Below are 22,123 nucleotides of genomic sequence, written 5' to 3'. Positions count from 1 at the left end.
TTCCAACAAGCAATTGCAATTGGATGTCCCTCATCAAGCATTTTGTTTGATAAAAATATTAACATTTATCAGGGCTGACACTACTTATAGATACTTTCAGTTGAAAAGGAAGAAATGTTCATTCAAACTGCACTTTCCATTGCACACTTGGAAATGTATCTGATCCAATTAGGAGGATCAGATTATAAACAAACAAAAAAGCTGTATATAATTCAATATTACACCTAAATTAAAACTGACGAGTCCAATAATAAGGAAGTGGCAAATTATTAACTGCATACTTGAAAGAGGGAAAGATTCAGGTTTCAAAATTGTCACAAGCAACATATAAAATTAAACATTTTGCCTTTATGTAGCTTCAATTGAAACTTGGTTTATGGCCAAATTTTACTTTTTTGGCCCTTTGCTTAATCTGATACAATTTTTCATTTTGTTTGTTTTAAATTAAACTACCAAATTCAATGAAATTCTTTCTTAAGGTAACCATAATGTTACTACTACCTAAATGGAAATGAAACAGTTACAGAGAGAAGTACAAACTAAAACCTATTAGATATTCCTCTATTAAAATTATTTAAATTTTATTAAATCTCTGCTTTGCTATTCTCTGTCTGCTCCACTTCCACAAAAACCAGGACACTAATTTAGAATATTTCTATATAAGGATCAAGCAAGAATCTTGCTACATTTCCCAGAAGTGAAGCACACAAATATAGTGAGGCAATGCATTTCGAATGTGGGGAAATGTAATGCCAGAGGGCTGAGGTCAAAGCTCACAGAGGTGTGTAGGACTAAATTACTTCAGAGGGGTATGGACTATCTATTCTGACAATAGGAACAGAGACCTAAAAACAAGAGCTTAATTCTGCACAAAGAGTATCTGACAGTGAGACTTCAGCAAAATTGGCATCTTGCTTCTGAAATTACTTCCCAAAGGCCAAGGAAGTCCCAAAATAAAGACAAGCCATGAATGTCATGTCCTTATTTCAGGCAATTTTTTTGTTTCTTTTTCATATTTCTCCATCTCCTTCTGAGTATTCTTAAAAGTGCAGTCCTCTCAAGCAGGACTGGCTCTGTACCTCACTAACCTGAGTGAGACATAGAAGATGAATTTGCATCTCATCCAGGAGTAGTTTTTACTTGCTTTTCTATGTAAGATATAATCTAGCCATTTAAAAAATATCCAAAAAGGCCTAAATACACCTCTCGGCAGAGTGCTCTATTGATTAAAATGTATGATATCAATGGTTTAGTTTCAAAGAATCTTGAATCCTTTACCTCTTGGCTTTAAGAAAAGGGAGGCTCAGATTTTTATATAAACTTACTACTGAAAAATTCTAAAACAAATATGTGTTTTAGTTGGTACAGGAACTGATTTACAGTTAAAAAGAAAATACTGCTCATTAAATAAAAAATAAAATGGATGTTCATAATTTGAACAGTCAAAATACTTGAAGTATATGAGATTGCAAAAATATTGTTCTCTGTATAGTTTTACTCCAGTTAAAAAGAAAATAGAACAACTAATGTACCTTTTTGTACCTTTTAATCCAAAAAGATCATCCCAGTAAAGCAAAATAAACCACAAGGCATTAGAAAGTCTGTACTAATTAGACACAAGTAGATAGCAAACTTTCACTAACGCTACCGATGGTCTGTTTTTTGAAGCAAAACAACCAAGGAGAGGACAGGGTGGAAGGAATTTAAATCTACCTGGGACAATGATAGGAAAGAAGTGCCACTGGAGTGGACAGAAAGTCACATGTGAGGCATGGCATGAACTCCATTTGGAAGAGGATTTGTAAGCAATAACTCAGATGTGACCTGCATCAGATTCTGAAAAATCCAATGTTTGAAGAGGGAAAACTGAAACAAAGATCTTGTCCCAACATAAACCCAGGGGTGATATAGACCAAGAGAGTCAGAAGAACATCAGTGAGGCCATGGAGAGCTAATACAGTCCTACCAGTGAGAGGATTTCTCACACTAAGTGTGGAACAGTACAGTAAATGACATGCTCATATCTCAATTACTCAGCTTTGATTTAGAAGGCTTTTGTTGTATGGAAAGTCTTTATTTACTATAATGTTTAAAGATTATGATGGTCTGACCTAATGTCAAGAGTACCAATAAACCATGACAAAGGTCAGTTGATTAATTATCCCTGCTCCCAAGATGGAAACATTTATAAAGCTATACTACTAATAAAAAAAAAAACTTAAAAAGCTTGCCCACTTCCTCTGTGACAAGTTGTATATAATGGCATCTAGAATTTTCTGCCTCTTAGACAACACAGACCAACCTCAGACAACTAAAACCCCAGCACCAGGATTCTTTTATTTAATGTAAATTCAGCTGTGAGTTGAGGCCTGCCTTAAAGCTGTGATCTCATGTGGTGACATGACTGTCCCAATTTCGGACACATAAAAGACGACCAGGCAGCAGCAGGTCAAGCAGTGAAAGCTCTCATTTATTTATTGACTCCAACAGCTTATATGCACTTTGTACAAGAGGCCAAAGATTGGCTAGAGAAGTTACCACCTCATGAACTTTGTTGGTTAACATCACCATCAATCACATTTCTTCTCCCAGAGAACAAATATGTAAACACACCAATAAATTCTAAAAATATACATTGTTTTTATGAAGCTGAGTGAGAACCTTGCAACAAAAATTTAAAGACTCAAAAGCAAAAAAATTCAGAGCGACACATGACAGTCAAGATGACTGGGCTGAAAACTAAATACCTTAAAATTCTGCAACAAGAGCCAGAACTTCACAGCAACTTTATCAAAAGGAGCAGAAAATTGGGTACAGGGAGGGTGCAGAAAAAATTTTTTTGCTTGTTTATCTAGTGAACTTTGCAGGGGGGAGAAAAAGAGGAGAAAAAAAGTAGCAAAGTGCGCAAAAAAAAATTCTTAGGAAAAGAATCAGCAAAATTTGAAATCTCTCATGAACACTAATGATACACTTCTAGTGGAGCTCAATGGCTCAGTGTATGGAATTAGACACCCAGTTCCCACAGTTATTTTTTCCTCTATTAGATCTCCCATGTATATATAGAAAAGGAAGGAGAACTTAATGGAGAAGGAGAAAATAGAAAAGGAAGGAGAATCTAATGTGTGTAAGAAGAGTTTGATATCATGTAGAGTCCTGCAAACTAGGCTACTTTTCTAGGGGATGAAAAAGCACAGGTACAATCTAGGAAGGCCAATAAGGAAAAGGCAGAACTCATATTCACTTACATTGGGCTTCACTGAGGACTTAACTCAGACTTGCCTAATATACAGACTGTGGAGATTCAAACTGATATTCTGGTATGGATTTGATGCAAAGACTCAATGTATGGAAGAGACAAAAACTTGACCTTCTGCTGTCTCTCAAGATGGCCCAGAAAAGTAGTAAAGATTAATTTAATATGAGAAAAAGAAAGATACTTCAGCTTCTTTTTTCTTCTGGGTACATTATTATGTGAAGCAACTACAGACAAGAAGGTCTGTTATAGCTAACAGCCACATTACAATATTTTATGTATACCCAAACAGAATATGGCAACAATAGCAGTTGATTAGTGAGGCTGAAAGTAATTACAGTTCTCTTATTAAAATGGCTACAAGTTTAAACTCTGAGTGTACTTTAAAGAAAGAATGCAAATGAATAGAAAATGAAATGGAGTCAGGGCAAAATAATTAAAATCATATACTTTAACATCTTATTATCAGAACTCTGCTGTATTAGTTAATTAGAGACCCATCAGCAATTGGAGCAGTAACTCAGTACTGTAATTGTATAAATAGCATTTAAACAAGGCTAAGAATCGTGGTTTTCTGCCAGATTCAGATACAGTTTGCAATTATATTACTTAGCATGTGAGGTTCTAAAGACCTTAAAAATAACCTAACATCTAAACACTCTGAGATTCTAATTTGAATGTGGGTCCTATGTGTGCAATATTTTGACAATGCATGGTTGTCAGACAAGGAATGTTTTAGATTCCCTAAAAGAAGAGTCAATGTTTTATATATCAATTCATAGTAGACATAAGCTTTTGTGTCCAAGAATCTGAATTAATGGGCTACTAAAAATAGCCAGGATTTTGAAAAACATTGCAGGTGAATACTGTCCAGTTAAGACACACAAAAATGGTTTTGTTCCATCCTTTTAGAAACACAGTCAGTATTTATACCTGTATTGGATCTAAAAATATTAATGCTACAGTTACGCAAAGGCTTCCATTTTCTTCTAGGTGAATAGAGTCTAAGTCAAAGAATTAGGCAAAAACTATAACCAATTTTTAAATAAGAAATTTACCATGAAAAGATTACTTGACCAGGGGATGATCATTGTGCTGTGGAACAGCCCGCTTTAAGAAAATGATTTTTTTTAAATTTAAGGAATCATTATATAAAACATTCAAATTCCAGATAAAGGAGAGAGAAAACATTCAGGTGTTTGAGTGTGATTACTCACTATTACTCCTGATGTCCTGAGTCGTGCTAAAATGGAGAGAAACCTTAGCACTTTTGAGGCGTATCTGACCCCAACGTGTTACTGCCTGCAGCTCTACATTGTAGTTGCTGTTGGGTTGGAGCCCCTCCAGGACCACATAATTTTGGGCCTATAACAGAATAAATATACAAAGCGGTTATAATATTGCTGAAACACAGGCTTTTATTAAAAGCAGGCTTGTTATCTTAGGCACACTACTTTTTGAAGTTAGAAAACCCATATATAAATTTCAGAGCAAAATTTCCTTTCTGTAAAAGATTCCTTTAATTGGACTCCTTTTTTTCTGTGTCATTTAAAAACTACTAAGCTGCATGATGCTTGCATAATTTTGGCAGTTTCTTGGCAATTTCAAATCTATTGTTTAGGCTAAACTTAAGGGGTTTTCTTCTATACAACAAGGTTTTTCCCTTATGCCAAAATCATTTTAGCAAAAGGAATTTAAGCACTTTATTCCCCAATTTCTGTGTTAGTAAAGCAATTGAAAACTTATTTCTAGAGACAGTCAGTCTGAAGATAGTCAAAGTCCAACATTCCAACATTTCATACATTTTTCAATACATTCTATTGGTTGCAACTCTTGAAAATAAAAAATTAAAAAACAAGCACCAACCAAAAATACTCTCTCATTGGAAGGAATGAATCTACTTTTCCTGTGTAGAATGGAAAATAGAATAGAAAAAATATAGTTTCCAATGTCACAGAAGTGTCTAAAATGGGGAAACAACAGATTAGGCTTATCATTGTCCAGTCAAAATCTCATACATTAAGGCAAGGTATGATATACGTGATATTGTAAAGAGAAGCCCAGCCTTCTCAGTCTTATATTTTATCTTGCTAGATTTAATTATAAAAAATTCATTAGAATTCCTTGTGCCTTTTAAGTTTGACAGTCCATATACAGTAAAAAAAGATAACCATGTACCAAGGTAACCATCCCATATTTAACACTTGGGATGTTAAAAAGGGGATTGACAAAAAGTATTTAGTACTAATATTTACTGGTTTAATGTGCTGACATATTGAGTACAACTCTTGAAACAGTGTCAATATTGTAGTCAAACTAATTCAATGTCTACCTGGAATGAATTCATATGGAAATCAGTATGAAATTATTTGGATTGGGCTACAACTAAAGATGAAAACTGGACAAAAATAATCTTCAGTCATCTTTAACAATTAAGACTTTTCCACCTTTCCTTTTTTTAAATGTTTGTGCATTTGCCATCCTTTAGCCTAAGAGCTGCTACAATATTCAAATGACCATTGGTTAGCAATAGCATCTGGAGAGCCTTGACTCTCACTGGCATTGCTGTGCAGTTTCATGACATGCTGCAGAAGAAAAAGTACAAGTCAGGAGTAATATGATAGATATTGTAGATATTTTTTTCTATAAAATACACCTCATATTTCCTTATATTCAAGGTGAGAACTTGGTCTCAATTACTGTAATGTTCTAACGGACCTATGTAGGAAGAGCTTATGGAAAGGTATTAAAGACCCAGCTCAATTTTTAAATTCTCTGGGGTTTCTGATGTACAGAACAGTTTGTAGAGAGAAAGCTCTCTGTTATCTTTAGGCTGAAGCCTCTTTCTGAAGGTCTTTCCCAATGTCAGGTTTCTTGAGGAACACAAACTTTTCTTTGTAGCACAGTCCAACCCTACTCCTCTCTTGCCACAATTCTTTTTTTTAAAGGACAATAATCAACTAACCCTCCTTTCTGTGCAAACTGACTTGCATGATTTCATCACACAGCCTCCACTGCCTTTATTTCTGCCAGGGTTTGCTGACTGAGGAACAGAGGGGGAATTGTGACCCTCTGACTGTCACTCATCACAGTGCAATGGGCAGCTGGAGCCAAAACACAGTGTTAACACAGACATGGGACCAAATTCTCACTATCAAGAGCACTGAGAATCAAGTTATGTCCAACTGATTTCTGTTATTTCTATCTAATTATTTCTATTAATTGCTTTAAAATAATATGCAATATGCTTAAGGATATCATAACAAAAACTTTCCAATGAAGCAGTATTTAATACATTACTCAAGAAATTCATAAGGACTTGCTGCTAGGGAAATACTGCCAGATCTTTGGTACAGCAGTTTATATAAAGAGCTTTGGGAATGTTTTTCCCTAGGACCTACACTGACTATTTAGTGATTACTCTATGACTGCGTCACAAGTTTTATTTGTGTAATGAAAGAACAATATGACAGATGATGTCAGGCTTTTTAAATAAAATAAACACTTAAAGAAACACTAATTGTATAAGCCTAAATTTAGAGGACTAACAGCATTTAACTTTTCATTCATCTTTCCTGAAAAATCTTATCATATTTACCTGTATTGTAAGCCAGAAGTTCACTTCTCTCCTTGAGTCCAGTGTAAGAAAAGGATTAAGAGTCCAGTGTAAGAAAAGTATTAAGAGGTCAAAATTGTCTACAGGCTTTGTGGTATTAAAAATTAGGACCACTACTTTACCAGCGGCTGAAATCATTGAACTTATCACACATTTTATGCTTACACTCTATTTTGTGTCAAAAAAACCTCCATATTTCTGTCAGAGTTACTGATTTCTTTCTTACCCCATCGGTAATCTTCCTTCTCTTTTTTTTTGCTGGAATTACATATTTGCTGTACGTCCAGCTCCAGAAGACTTTGTAGTGGTGCACTGGGATATCAGGCTCTTCTGGAAGATCCCAAGTAATCATTGCATTTACACTCCCATCATTGTTTGCACTGATATTGGCAATCCTGATATTAGATGGGGCTGGTGGAGCAGATGGATCTAGAATTTAGAAAAAAATGAAAATATTCTAAGAGAAAAATTATCTTCAGTAAGGTAAAGATCATCTTCTCCTTATGTATTTATGAGGCATTCATGAGCTGGATTAAACACTCTAAATACATTGAGGAAAATTTAGGCAAAGACATCCCAGAACTGATACGGCTTTCTTGAAAATTCTAGAAATTCAAACTCTACTGAAATAAAAATTATGGGTTAGCGGCTAGTTTGTCTGCATTGTTGACAGTTGACAAACACTATGAAGCTTTATCAAAATGTACCAGACTATCAGTTTTCCTTTTGTCACCTGCCATAAATACACAGTGGGTGTAAAACACTCAGGTTCTACAAGTGGCCTTGTAGAGTCACCACAGAACTGTATGGCTGAAACATTGAAATTTCTTTGTTGCCAGGTAATTCTCAGATAATGAAATTATGTTTTGACACATTGAATCTTTCTTCGAAATTCTAATATTGATATCTACCACCATGGGACATAAACACTTCCTTAGAATAAATGTAATTAAAGCATAATGATGTATTATGCCATGGTAAAAATCTATAGGGTTTTTTTCTGGAATGTCAAAAAGCAATTAGCTACCCCTTTGATTTATTTCACTATTCTGGTTCAATTCCTGGGCATTATCAACTGATACAGTATTCCTTCAGTTGTCTTTGTGCTGACTCTAGAGTCAAGGACACACAACAGTCAGAGTTTGAATAAGATTCAATATTTAATCTTTTCCAATATTGAATGTAAGGTCCTCCTTGTGGACTCATTATATAATATCCTGGTCCCAAGTAATGTGAATCAATGAAGATTTTGCAACAAAGCTTCTGAAAGTCCAGCTTGCTGTTTACCGACTCCTACTTTTTAATCCCACTTTTTCATTTCTACCTTTTTTTAAATGTTTGTGGCAGCCAAAACTTGCTGACAAAATACAAGGAAACTGCGAAATCAAAATTTACGTAGAAGTAAGTAGCAAGACTCAAAAAAAAAAGCCCCAAAAATTAAAGTATATCAGAAGAGTAGAGGAAATTCACAGTAATTGAGTACATGTTACAAACTTACACCTACATGAGCCATCACTTATTTGCACGAAATTAAACTGGAGGTGCAAGAAGGGGACATCAAACATTCATTTACTCTATGGTTCACCTGCATTATTTTATAATGGTAAATGAGCTGTTAAATAAACATTCCAGGCATACTTAATTCATCAGACAATCCCTATGACAAATGGTCTTACTGAAAAATTCCATCATTTAGTTTAGAAAAAAGACACATTCAAAATTAATAAAGACAGCATTTCCCTTTTAAAGATCAGCAGATGTGAAAAAATTACTTATTTCTGTTATTGAACAGGACTTTTGCTGAAATAACAATGGATACTCCTGTTTCCTCGCACATTCCATTTTAGTTAAATAGTAATGGATGTCTCTGTTTCCTCACACATATAATTCAACCTAACTTTTGGCCATAAAAGTTACAAACCAAATTTAAGAATTCTGGAAATTTAACATAATTTCCAAATAGTAAGAATGTCTCACTTCTCACTTCTGTTTTTTAATCCACTAGCAAGTCAGTTGTTTCCATTTTTTCTGGCTTTGGAGAAGCACTGCTGCTACTCTTATTTCCTTACCTGCGAAGTTGCCAACCACTCCATCTCAAAGTATGTTAAACTATTCCAGAATTTTTAAAAAATAGCTAAATGGTTTGTACTATTCTCTCATACAATTTTTCATTTACTTCTGTTATTTAGTAAGTAGGTATAAAATGTAATTTAGGTAAATTAAAAAAAAAAAAAAACAGAATCATGATTCACACATCTAAGACTTTTATTAAGCATCCATCTTCACTGATTTAAAATGTTAGGGCCTTTTTTCTGTTATATGACATTATATTAGGGATATAAAACATTTATAACCTGAAGTGCAACATGATCATATTACTGTAGGTGAATTATTCAGGTTATCTCCCAGAAGTGCTATGCATCATGTATTATGTATACAAAACATATGGGATAAAATTCAAGTGTTTCAGAGAACATATCTTCCCAAATGGTCAGATATAAGCAAAAATAATTCAACCTATAAAACATGTTTCTCTTCATTCTGTGTCTACAAGATATAGAGAGTCATTAAAAAAAAAAAAAGATATAAAAGTTAAATTAAATAGCTCGTTTGGACAAAGTGTATTACATGAGTAAAAATATCTTGAAGTTCTCTTCACCAATTTTTGTAGGTCTAAAAGAAAATGACCAAATTTGGATTCTTTCTTTTCAAATGTCTGTATGTCCATTCCAGCAAAAGAAAGCAGTAAGAAAGAACTATGTACTGAAACTAATAGATCATTTGTGTACTGATCATATGTGTACTGAAACCAATAGATCATTTCTTCAAAATTCTACAGCACCAGTGTATCACTTTGTACTTTTATAATTGTAGTTTACTGACAACATTACTTCATCAGTAGCATTTCTTCTGTGCTCACTAGACACAGTCAGCAGTCATAACACTGATCCACATTTGAAAGAAAATCTAATAATGTTCATACTTTGCTGTGTGAAAATGCAAACATTGCATTAAAATCATTGGGTAATTGCAGTTAAAAACAGAAAGAATGTCCTCTTAGAGGGAATATACATGCGAAATAATACAGCAATAGCAGATATTTTCCTGAGTGCCCTCTTTCTTCAAAGACTCTCTTGCAAGCCTCTCAAATGTCATCCACAAAAATGCCTTTAAACAAGAACAGTGGTGGTGGTAGAAGACAGAAAGGAGGAGATCTGCAGCTCACAGACATGAAAAGGTGTGACATTGAAAGTAACACATTTGCATGAGAAAATCATACATCAGAGCTTTATTAAAACTAGTAGATTAAGAAAATAATAAGCTATAAAGATATAAAATATCAAAGACAAACAAAACTTACCACAGTTTTGAATTTAATCAACTGAAAAAAAAAATCCTGTCTGTTTATATGGATGCAGTAGTAAAATATTTTGTGGATTTGGGGTGTATTACCTGAAGTATTAAGACAGTGAGAATTTTATATCAGATTAGGATCCATTCCATATTAAGTATTTCAATACCACTATGAAATACTATAATTTAGTCAAGTATTTTGATATATTTCTGTGACACTCATCACTATAGCAAGTGACAGAATGATCATTTGGTTAGTTAAGAACTCAAGAATATTAATTGTTTCTTCATTTGAAAGGATTTAGTTTCAGCAGCAAAGCAGACAAGTGAGAAGGAATAGCAGGGTAAGATAGTGTGATCTCTGTTAACAGGAAAAAAAACCAAAAAACCCAAATCCAACCTTCAAAGAAAGCACTAAAAAAACCTCTACACTCCCTAGGCATCCCAAAAAACAAGAACCCAGGAAAACAAAATAAAAAGTGACATGTTTACAAGCATGCTCCTCTACAATGCATGCCAGCCAGTTATCACATAACAGATTGGTTGCCTTTTTCTGCATTATTGAATGGAAAAGTCATGCTGCTAAAGGTGGTCTGTTACGCTTATGTCCATGTCGATACTAAAAGCACTATACAACTCATGCTAAAATACTTCAAGGTCTAATAACTGGTACTGAATCATAAAGCTGACTACATAAGGTGTTTGTTAACCTAACTATAAAGCTAAAGTGACGTTCTGCTGACAATAAAGCTAATAGGCATTCTACTGTTAGTCTTCATATACCTGTGATCCCTTTGACTGACTGCCCACATGTATAATTCAGATACACAGATGTAAAATTACTGCAATGGAAACTGCTGCCAGCTTTTCAAATGCAAAGTACTGAAACTTTATATACATGAATTTATCTGAGTGTTAAATCAAATTCTGTGGTTTGCAGAAAGAGTGATTGTAGTTGCAGCTTTTCCTTGCAGTTTATACAACAACGCAAATAAAATACAAGTCATTCTATATATCCTAGAATTTGGCACAGACAGCTGTCCTCAACTCCAAAGATTTCTGGTCTCAGCAGCCTGACAAGTAAATAGTTTCTCACTGCTAGAAATGATAGCTTCATTAGGTCAAGGCTGAAGCTGCTGTTCCAGCACATGGGGTAAGTACTCCAGTTGTCTGGATTGTGTTTGGCTTGAGTATACCCAAAGGACTTAAATTCCTGTCTTGCTGGCTACTCAGCCATCACAAGCAAAATTTTGTCTCCAGTCCCCAAAAGGGATGATTTCTTGCTGCAAATAAAGGAAAGAAAGAAAACCCTCACACGATCACAATTTCAAAATTAACATCTTCCCACACTCATATTTGTGAACATAGTAATAGTTTACATTTTCCAAAATTCTTTAAATCAATAGTAACTGGAAACACTTTTGCAAAACCTTAAAAAACAGTGTGAGCTAGCTATACACATGAATCACATCATACACTGCTGCAGTGCATCCACTTTGTCTTTAAATGTGGCAACCCTAGTAAAAACAGTAAATGATTTGGAATAGGTGTTACAGAGGGGAATAATGGCATTGGAATCAGAATTCTCATTCTGAGCAGTAAAAGTGAGAGCAAGTGTGATAATAATTTAAACTGTTTTATGGAGCATTTTTCCTGACTCAGAATAGATCTCCCATTGCTATCTTTCAAACATGAGACCTTCCAACTCTAAAAATCTGCTGAAGCTGCTCTACAGACAAGTTTCCAACCATTAAACAGTTCCACGGTGTAAGCAGGAGAACTGGCTCTGCCCGATGGAAATGGTACACATAAACCAGCTGTGCAACAGCATAAAAAAATCATTGGTCTCAAAGGAGCAACAGAAAGAATTTTATTGCCATGAGTGGGTGTCTGTTCTGGTTTTTCTAACACTCAGTAATGTATGCATGAAATCACATCCAGCATGGTACTTATGTGCTGTGAAAACAATGTTGTCTGCTTCCTTTTGCTGGACAATCTATCCAGTGTACACTGGCAACTGCCTTCATGGTGAAGATAAAAACCTTTAGCAGAGGTGAAAGGGTCAGATGATTTGGGCTCATTGTGTTGATCTTCTTGTCTCTGGAAATGGCACAGTATCCACCTACAGACCAGTGAGATAAATATGACATAGAAATGCCTAACACTGAGTCCTAGACTTAACTGAAGTCTCTGTCACTGAGAGTTCATTCATCACAAATTATAAAAAATTAGGGAAAAAATAGCCTAAGAACTATGAACCAAATGCAACAAATTGAAAATTATATTACTAGTGCCAAGCAGCTTCTGACCAGTTAGGTTAAGCTATCCAATGCCGGCTTACTGGAAGAAAAACATGGGTAGTTTTCATCCAAAGAGACTAATTTATGGATTGTAGGAACAGTTCTCTCCTGCTTCCAGAAGAAAGGAAATAGCTTGGAGAGAGCCACTCTAAATATGAATAGAAGGGTATTTGTATCTTTATGGATCAAAAATGTTGTGTCAGGTATTCAGTTACCTATATTTATTGCTGCTATTGCAAATTGTTGTCACTCAATTAAAGATAAAAGAAAAGCACACAAAATTTAAAACCCTGAAAAGAGAAGTGGAAACCACTGCCAAAATAGCAGAAAATTTTGATCAATTCTAGCTGTATCAATGTAAAAGTCTATGTGCACAGTCCCACTTATATGAAAGAATCCATTTTCTAGGGGTAGTATTCACTTAATTTTTCAGCCACTCCACCAAAGACAAATAGTCCAACCTGTGTTTCTTGTAAATTTGGAATCACATTTTGGCAAAACAAAGCATCACTTCATTCCCTGTGAAGGGTCATGTCAGCCAAGTACACGTAAATCCTCAGTTTACTTTGTAAAAATAAATACACAGAATTTAAAAAGGGAGCATATGCCTATGCTTTGAATATTTCAAAAATTCTCAGCCCTGACACTTTATTTACTATTTACGAATTAATGCCAACAAATTAATGTTCATCCCAGATGAACACATGAGGGAGTGTAGAACAGCTAATAAACCTTCACCTCAAAGGTTTATCGTGTAAGAGCATTCAAAGCTGCAGTAGATCAGACCTCAAAACACAACTAGATGAAGAATGGCGAGTTGAAATGCTTGATGAAATACTCTTGTTTTCCTGGCTTTGCCTCTTTCATGACTGAGAAATTAAATTAATTTGGAAAATGTGGAGCTTTATTTAGTGATAAAAAAGTTAATGGAAATTACCTCAGAAGACTTAACATAATTTTGAATAAAACAAAACCTTATTTTGCTGTGTCTGCTTAGAGAGCATGTTTTATGCATTTTCAAAAACACAAATCAGTATAAAACGGTATTGTGGTAACCAGACAAAAATCCTCTCTCTGAGTAATTACAGCACGTTTTTGAATATTCCTCTTAACATCTTAAAATATTTAGTGACAGAGACTTTGTGGTGCCATACTTCTTCCTAGATTCAGATTAAATATCATATTTGTCCTCCTTTAAAGCAAAAAACAAACCCAAATAATTTTCTATTCATTATTACTTATGAGCAATTGGTAAAAGTTCAGTATCTTGCGTGAGAAACTGTCTTAGGAATTACTGTCATGTTTCCTGATCAAAGGGTTTATTTTTGAAGAAACCTTCTGCTAAGTCTGACCAAGATAATAATCTTCTCTTGGTCTTGGCACAACAGGGTGAAGTGAAACACTGATGTGAATTTCTGTCCACGCTTCACACAAACAGAGCACAGACAGGCAGCAAACTTCCAAAGGTGATGTGCCAAAATCCACTTTCTTTTTCCAAACTGGAGGTTAAATGTGCCTGTAGGAGCTCAGCAGGGGCCAGTAGATGCTGGCACTCAAAAAACTAGGCACATCCGAGCAGCAGTTTCTTGCCTCTCTACCAGGCAGAGGCTGTCATTTCCCACTGAGCTCCAAAGTAGTAATTAAATGTTAGTGTGACACTATAACTGCTACCACTCTGACTGCCGACCTGGGGACATCGAGGCTCAAAGACACCAATTGAGGCATGCCAGTATCATTCCCAGAAGTGAGCACCTAGCAGCATCTTCATGTGAGTCACCTAGAGTGACTACACATTTCATCTGGCAGCTCGACATCTTTATAACAACCACTGACAGTTCCACAGCCCCTGGAATGGCCAAATGAGCTGCCAGCACAGGCTGATTTGGGCTATGAAGCTGATAGCTAACTGAACTCCCTGCTGCTTGCCTGTCAATTCACAATCCTCTGCCAAGGGCTGGAGTTCAGATTTGGAAACAGTTATTTTTAGAGTTACAGAAGCCTTTTGAAGAATGCTGAGTATCAAATGATTATCATACTTGCTGCCATTATCAAAATTCTGGTTTATTAGGTAAGAGCATGCAGAGGTACTACTGACTCCCACTGCCCCTGTCACAAAGTACTCTCCACCTCCACTAGACAGCCGTGAGTAGTTCTCAAGGAGAGCAAGTGCTGCAGGGGTAGCTGCAGAGACCACAAAAGGACTCTGGTATTCATGTAATGTTTTCAAATCCACAAGTTCCTGAAACACAAATTACTGCCAGCTGGGAGACAGCTCTGAAGAAATACCCCTAATGTGCTTTTCCTGCTCTTACACTCTTACCCAGAAACCCACCTCTGGCTGGGTTCAGATTCTGGGCTAAGGAGACCTTCAGGATGACTTACCATGGGCATTCTTACATTCATCACCAAGGATGATGGTATTTTGAGCATGGCTAGCACACTCAGTAGGGGGCCAATTTGTTTGAAAGTAATACAATTTCTGCCTGAAAATGTCATGTTCAAGCCAAAACCTCAGTGCTACCATGATATACCTTTCTGTAATTACAGTAATAGTTGTTTCAAGCAGGACAGTTGGAAAATATTTACAAATTCAGTAAAACGACTGTCATTTATCTCAATTTAAAAGAAAGTTAGTGCCAGATTCAGCCACAAACTGCTGCATCTGCTGATGTGCTGTTCAAGAAGTAAAGAAGAGTTTACCCTTCTTTACTTCTTGAACAGACTGCTGCTGAAGAGTTCTTAGAATAAACTCAACACAGCTCAAAGCAACTGCATTATTTTATGTTTCTGAAATGGTATTCTACTTAAGTATCGTAAGTTCTTAAAATAATACTTCTTCTATACATGAAAAGGTTTGTGGTCACAGAATTAATCGGACAGCCATGCCAGCCAACCCTCCTACCACAAATATGGCTAGAGCACCAAAAAAATTATTAAAGCTAACACAGTTATTCAGTAAGTGATTAAACCTTCCATACCAGCAGAAGTATTTACATGCCTCTACAAATGCACCTCCAGAAAGACTTTTTTCTAGAACTGCCTATGGCCAAAGAGTAAGCTAAAAGTCAGCACAGGAACCCAAAGAGGACACCTACTTGTACTGCAAGATAATTCCATCTGCAGAAAGGAGGAAATACATTCCTCAAAGTATGCAAAGTTACATCAGTGTAAAGATTATGTCACTACTAAAATAACAAGTCTTTTTCTTAGAAACTGCTTCTATTAGTACACTGAAGAGTGCTGAATCTCTTTCTTTGGCACTAAAGTCAACTAGTGTGGTCAGGATATGCCCGCATTATTGACTGCCTTTAAGAAAGGGTGACCACATCCAGATCATCTGTCTAATGGGAATAGTTTCTGGCCTGTGCTAATCCCTATGCTATGCATAGGAGTCACCTGGGAAAATTCTTCTTCATGTTGGTAAAAAGCACACCAGGGAGAATGCCAGGAACTTCACAGAATGGGAGAATGGTTTTATCTCCTCCATCCCCCATGTACCACTTACTGGTACAGAAATAATTTTCAAAGTTATTTTATTACCCAAACAGTTGCAAAACCAGAACTATCAACAAAAATTCCTACAATACTTTGTGGATCATCAAGCATGCCTTTCTAATGAACAGAAAAGCAGCATGTGCTGCTTTGCATTTATGCTCTTTTTTGTTCTTAAGCACTTACAATTAGTGCAGGCAAGGGGAAAGTTGTATTAAGAGGGTCCGAAGTTCCATCAAAATAATGATACAGTTATTTAGATACAGGCAACAAACTATTCCAATACTCTACTAAACATATGACAGTAACATATTTCTCATAACTAAAAAGAAAAAAAGATAAATCTCTCAGATTAACACACTGAAGCCCAAGTTCTTTCATATTTCATGGTCAGGGTCATGTAGTTTGATACCAATAATGTGAAAAATGTTTCAGAGGAGTTTTATTCATGGACACCCTTACTGATAAAAGAATAATGACACTTCAACTTTTAATTTGTTAGCTGACTTCAAACAAATCTCACATCACTTCTAAAGTCAATGGTAAAATTACTCAAAAACCCACCTGTTACAAACCTTCTTCCACAAAAGCGGGCAGATCAGGCTGCGCTGCAGGTGTGAGGGAGAGGAAGGTGAGACAAGAGGAGGGAAAGCTCACCTCTGGAGGAGCGGAAGTGCTTGCTGGGCGCGGTGAAGCCCCTGGTCCCGTGCACGTTGACGGCGGCCACGCGGAACTGGTACCAGCGGCTGGCTCGGGTGTCTGGCAGCCGCACGCGCTCCTCCGTGGTCTGGTGGGGAAAACAACACACTTACACTGCTTGTTCTGACATGGATATCTGTCACCTCCTGTGCAACACCAGCCAGCCTGGCCGAGCACACACCAGCACCACAGCCTGTATGCAACCACCTCACCTGACTCCAGCCACCACTCTGCACTGCAAAGCATTTACAGCTGTGAACAGAAGGACAGAATCATCCAATTTTACAGTGCATTGCAGGTCTCTTCAGGAAAAAAAGTAGCCTTTAGAAAACAGGTGAAGTGTTAAATTCACAGAATTAGTTCTGCAGTTATCACAACCTTCCCCAGTGTTTAGGGTCTCACTGTTCAGGTGTTGATGTTTCAGGGAACTCGTTGCCCCAGGTGACAGGATTGATTTCTCCAATTCTGAATTTTCAGGGAATAAGGGGTCCAAAACAGCTTAATGAAATCCAGTGCAGTGAGAACCCACTTTTTCTAGTTCATAGAAAACATAAAATTCTCAGATAATGAATGTAAAGCCTTCTTCACATCTTTGGCACTTATGTCAAAAAGACACTTACAGCCTTAACTCTTCCCTGAAGACCTTTCTCAGGTCATAGGAGCTGACCTCTTCTCCAACAACACCTACTGAGATTGCCAGTGTCATGAGTTCAATTTCCAAATCCTGTGGGGAAAACCACTGAAATATGGCTTAAAGCATAGATACACTCTGAACCCTTTCAGTAGGAAGTGCTTTACACATTCTTTTACTGAGCCCTGTTTTCTTCCATTTTTTTACCCCATTAAACTTTTGAAGAGATATCTTTTACATTCTTTCTTTTTTTTTTTTTTTTTTTCCCCTAAGGTACAAACATCAGAACTGAACACAGCCTCCTGGTAACCACTGAATCACTCCCTTCTACGGAAGATGTAGTAGCTTTGTAGAACTCATCAAAAACACATCCAATTGGAAATTTTACATCCCCTCAACTCCCCAGTTTTCAATTTACTTTAGTATGTCATGTTTACTACATTTTGATTTAATTCTTTAATCAAAGTAACGCACAAACCTGAACCAGATGTCATGTATATGTCTAAATATATCATACAATCTTTCCTGATTACTATTACTGACCAAACGTGCAAACTCATTAAAAATGTAGTTACATCAATTTATTTTCACAAGCTCTGTTTTATGGAACTTCAAGAAGTCACCTTCCCTGTATAGGAATCAACATCACTTTTAATGATACCTAGTAGTTCCTAAAAAAAGGCAGAACATAATTTTTGCTTTTTGCTCCCTTTCAAATCTGTGTAAGAGACCAGCAGCTGCTGGCATAACTCAGATAACCAGAGACGGAGAACTTTGCTTGAGCTCTTCAGCAATGGCCTTTTCAGAGCTCCAACAAATAAAATTTGTGGTGTTATCCTGCACTTAGTCTCTTCATTTGGTGACAAACAAAATTCAGGGAGACAGATATCTCATTTGTGCATGCATGTAAGGAAAAGAGACCCTTTCTAAACCATATTATTGACTGCTCTCAGACTGCTAAGTGTTGTAGACTCTGAGCCCATCACATATTGCTGCTACTCAGAGTCCATTTGGACCACTGTCTTCTCAAGTTAAGCAGGGGTAACAGTCCTGACACTGCCTCATCCTCTCTCCTTTATTAACTTTATGTTACCTGTAGAGTGAATTATCTAAGGTTTGCCCCAGGGAAGAAAGAGCCTGCCTGAATCAACTTTTGCAATTATTTTTATTTTACAGAGCACGCAAATGTCTTACTTTTTTCCAACACCAGGTCCTCTACTGCTGCAACTGAAAACAGGTTCAGGACCAATATTTAATCATAAATAACTAGTTACAATCTTGTAACTAGTTTTTAAAACTAGTTTTTAAAAAACGTTTTTAAAAATGTATTTGCTGAACTTTGTTACAAGGCAAGCATAATCTGAATAGACTTGAACCCAAATTCCTCAAAGGAATCTTGTTTGTCACTGGCATCAGCTCAGCTATTCTGTTGATTAAAAGAAAGTATTTCAGTTGTGTCAGTTTTCCATGGCAACAAAGAAATACTGTAAAATCAAATAAACTGTCAATCCATAATGACAAAATTATTTTAATTTATGAGCATGCCTTGGGCCTATTACTTTCATCATCCATTTTGTTGGCCAAGCTCCTGCTAAGCTCAATAGCATGCAGGTCTACCTCCAACTATCATGATACAAATTACTTCAGCACCTCTAAGTATCCTTTACATAGAATTAATAAATTTCTAGAAAGAACTAAGTACTACTGAGATATCTTACAATACCTTAATGTTATATCTAACTTTTTTTGTTTCTTTAATTGCTTTAGTTTAGTTAGTCCTCACTACTTAAGTATGCTTGGAGCTGCAATCATAATATTCAAAGTCCTTTCAGTATCTTTCACACTAATTTAAACCCACTAAAAGCTGTGCTGAGTGGTACCAAATAACTAATGGTTAAATTTCATCACACACCTAAAATTCTGTCTGAATATGAAAGACAGAAACAACAATTTTATAGAATTTTTAAGAATCATAAATAAAAGACAAACAAAAGATCACCACTCAAATTATTACAAAATCATAATCACCATTTATTTGGCTATGCATCACCTGATTACTTACAAGATGAATGTTTGGAAGGTAGCTTCAAATCCTAATAGGTGTTTTATTTGGAATAAAATAATAATTTAGTCCTCAGACAAAATAACTGGCCAACATGTCCACCTTCAGTATCATGTTCAATGAAGACAAGGGAAAAATCCCTATTAACTACATTAGGATACAACTTCATATAAGAGCAGCATGTAATCTTAATGACATAAGCTGAACCATACACATAATAGCTTGACATTCCCCCTCAAGAGTTCATTTTAGGTCCAAGGGACAAGCCACCTCCAGTGGACAGAAAACAGAAGGAGGCTGGGCTTTCATGTGAGAATTTGGCTGAGACTTGCCCAGAGCTGCTCCATTTAGGAAGTACTGACAATTCTACTCCTTTTCCAGCAGCTCTTAACTGTTTAAATCCTCAGCCCTTTCCTGTAAGTAGTCCCCTCATCCTGTCCTTCAGAAGGGGATTATGTTATTGTCTTCAACATGCCTACAGAAATCTCCCTCTGCTGCTTCTACAACAGATTATTGATTAAGATATTCTCAGAGCATGGACTATCTTCAATTCCATCCTTTGTATGAGAGGCAAGGGGAAGATATTCCCTAGCACCTTGGATGTTGCATGCTATTTAGAACTATAACATGTTATATATTTATATGCAAAACTGTTCATTGGAGAAAGAAAGGCTGAAAGTTAGAATTTCTTGTAAGGGAAAGACAGGATTTACTATGACTGGGAGGGAGAAGAAAGAGAGTATATGACCCAGCAGCACAGCAGTTTGACCATCCAGGTGGAATTCTTGTGTCAACACTCCAAACAGTGTATATATGTTATATATGTATGTTAAAAATTGGTGCAAAAAACGTCTTCAGGCAGACTTGTACAGAAGACTCTCCTCTATCCAAGGATTACAGTAACCCATGGATCATTTCACTGTGCTCATTTCCTGTTTTTCCCCACTATGAATCCTGGACTTCTCTGTAGCACAAAGGCTTAATAGAAATAGGAGAGTACAGCCTTACCCTGCTGAGTTCACACCTTTGGAAACAAGACAGTGATAAAAGAATTTGCATTTCAAAGACTGTAGGGATACCATCCAGGGTATCAGAAAAGCTGAGTTTATGTTTCCTCTGATAGAAAAGAAATTCTGACTGTGGTATCTACTACTCTACCAAAAGACAGCAGATCTGCCCTATTTCATGTGAATGCAATCCCATACAAGATGGGCACTCTCTAAGACTGATTACCAAAGCAAGCCCCTCATGGGAGATGGAGATAGAAACCTTTAGTGTACAGGACTGCTGGTTAGCTCCAGCAGGTACTTCTCACTGTCATGGGCTGAGAACTTTCTTGTGATCCTCAAAACCAGAACCTGAGGTGTTTCAGAAGCTTTACTTTTGAAACAGATTAGCTGACCACAGAGTTTATTGCAAGGTGAAGCACCAAGGTCTGTCACTATCAAGACAGTAAATACTGTCCTATATTTGTTTTAGTAACAGACTAGACTAATAAATGTACTTCATTATTGCCTGCCCATATGTATGTATATACGTGTGTGTATACACATGACATCCATTCACACAACACAGACGTGTTCTGTCTGAAAATAACTGATCTGACATACTTTAATTATCTTTATTATATTATAGTAATATGATTAAATACCCGAATTTCCGACATAAACAGTAATATTATTATTTTTAGAGAGAATTAGTACCAAATGGAATGGTAAGTTTGTTTACAAGACATACAGTATTTCTGTATGCAGCAGGATAATGCAGCAGTTCCTGCTCAGCTGGCTAAATCTTAAGTTACAGTAGGAAACTCCACATAACACGTAGGACATTCTATATCATAATCAACTAATATCTTAGCTACCATAGTTTTTATATTAACCAATGGATATTAGTCAAATGGTTAATAATATCAACTTTTCCCAAAAATACACAGTAAAAAAAACTACATTAAAAATCCCTTCCCCTGGGAGTGAAAAATAACTAAAATTGTTTTCAATGTGTTTGTTTTCCTTATATAATTGGAGAGGAAAATAGTATGCTAATAGATTGAGCCTTCTTCCTTAAAAAGAAAATATAAAGATGACACAACAAACATGGCACAATACAATAAACAAACTTTTTCAAAATTATTGTTTCAATGCAAAGTAAAAATCTGTGTGAAACATGAGAATTTACTTGCAAATTAGCTCTTCTAAGAGCAATAGAAAACAGCAAGGGTTTTTTTTGAAATTTAAACACCTTAAAGTTATTGAAAATTATAACCCATTTCTGTTTGGACAGAAAACAAAAATAAAATATTAGATGAGTAACTCTGATGAAATATTATGAAATTTCTTAGAAGAAGATGCAAACAGTAACTTTGCATAATTATGCTGCATATGGGGATAAGCATAGAGAAATTCAGACCCTCACCCACAGCCTTTTTGATATTTGACTGCTCTTCACACGTCTCTACCTAAAGTTGCAGAGTAAAGCAAGAGACAGAATCATCTCCCCTGGACTGAGATATTCTAGGAATTCTCAGCTAAATGGCTGAGCTCTTCTCAGCCTTTACCTATAATTAAGGGCTCATACTTCAATGTTTTGGAATCATACAAGAAAAAAATCTCAGTTATACAGACAAGAAAAGCCTGGAGGCTGTGCACACAATCACTTTAGTCAAACTGGATATTCATCCCTTTTGCTGATATTGCAAAATAAATTCTATCTCATT

The 22,123-nt window shown here is 36.0% G+C and overlaps 1 protein-coding gene across 6 annotated transcripts in view; it reads right to left on the bottom strand.

The window, feature by feature from the left end:
* ANOS1 (anosmin 1) overlaps nt 1–22,123 on the bottom strand; it is a gene marked incomplete at its 5' end in the record, with an annotated part of 132,372 nt that overhangs the window by 30,781 nt on the left and 79,468 nt on the right. For all 6 annotated transcript variants that reach the window (XM_083855885.1, XM_083855886.1, XM_083855884.1 and 3 more), the window contains 3 exons: nt 4,471–4,618; nt 7,096–7,298; nt 16,673–16,802. In XM_083855885.1, the coding sequence (XP_083712011.1) occupies nt 4,471–4,618; nt 7,096–7,298; nt 16,673–16,802 (481 nt within the window). The remainder of the gene's footprint in view (nt 1–4,470; nt 4,619–7,095; nt 7,299–16,672; nt 16,803–22,123) is intronic.

Source organism: Zosterops lateralis, assembly GCF_965231275.1.
Source record: "Zosterops lateralis genome assembly, chromosome: 2".
In the NCBI taxonomy this organism is placed as follows: Eukaryota; Metazoa; Chordata; class Aves; order Passeriformes; family Zosteropidae; genus Zosterops; species Zosterops lateralis.
The sequence above is the reverse complement of the archived record's forward strand: the minus strand, read 5'-3'. Positions and strand labels throughout refer to the sequence as shown.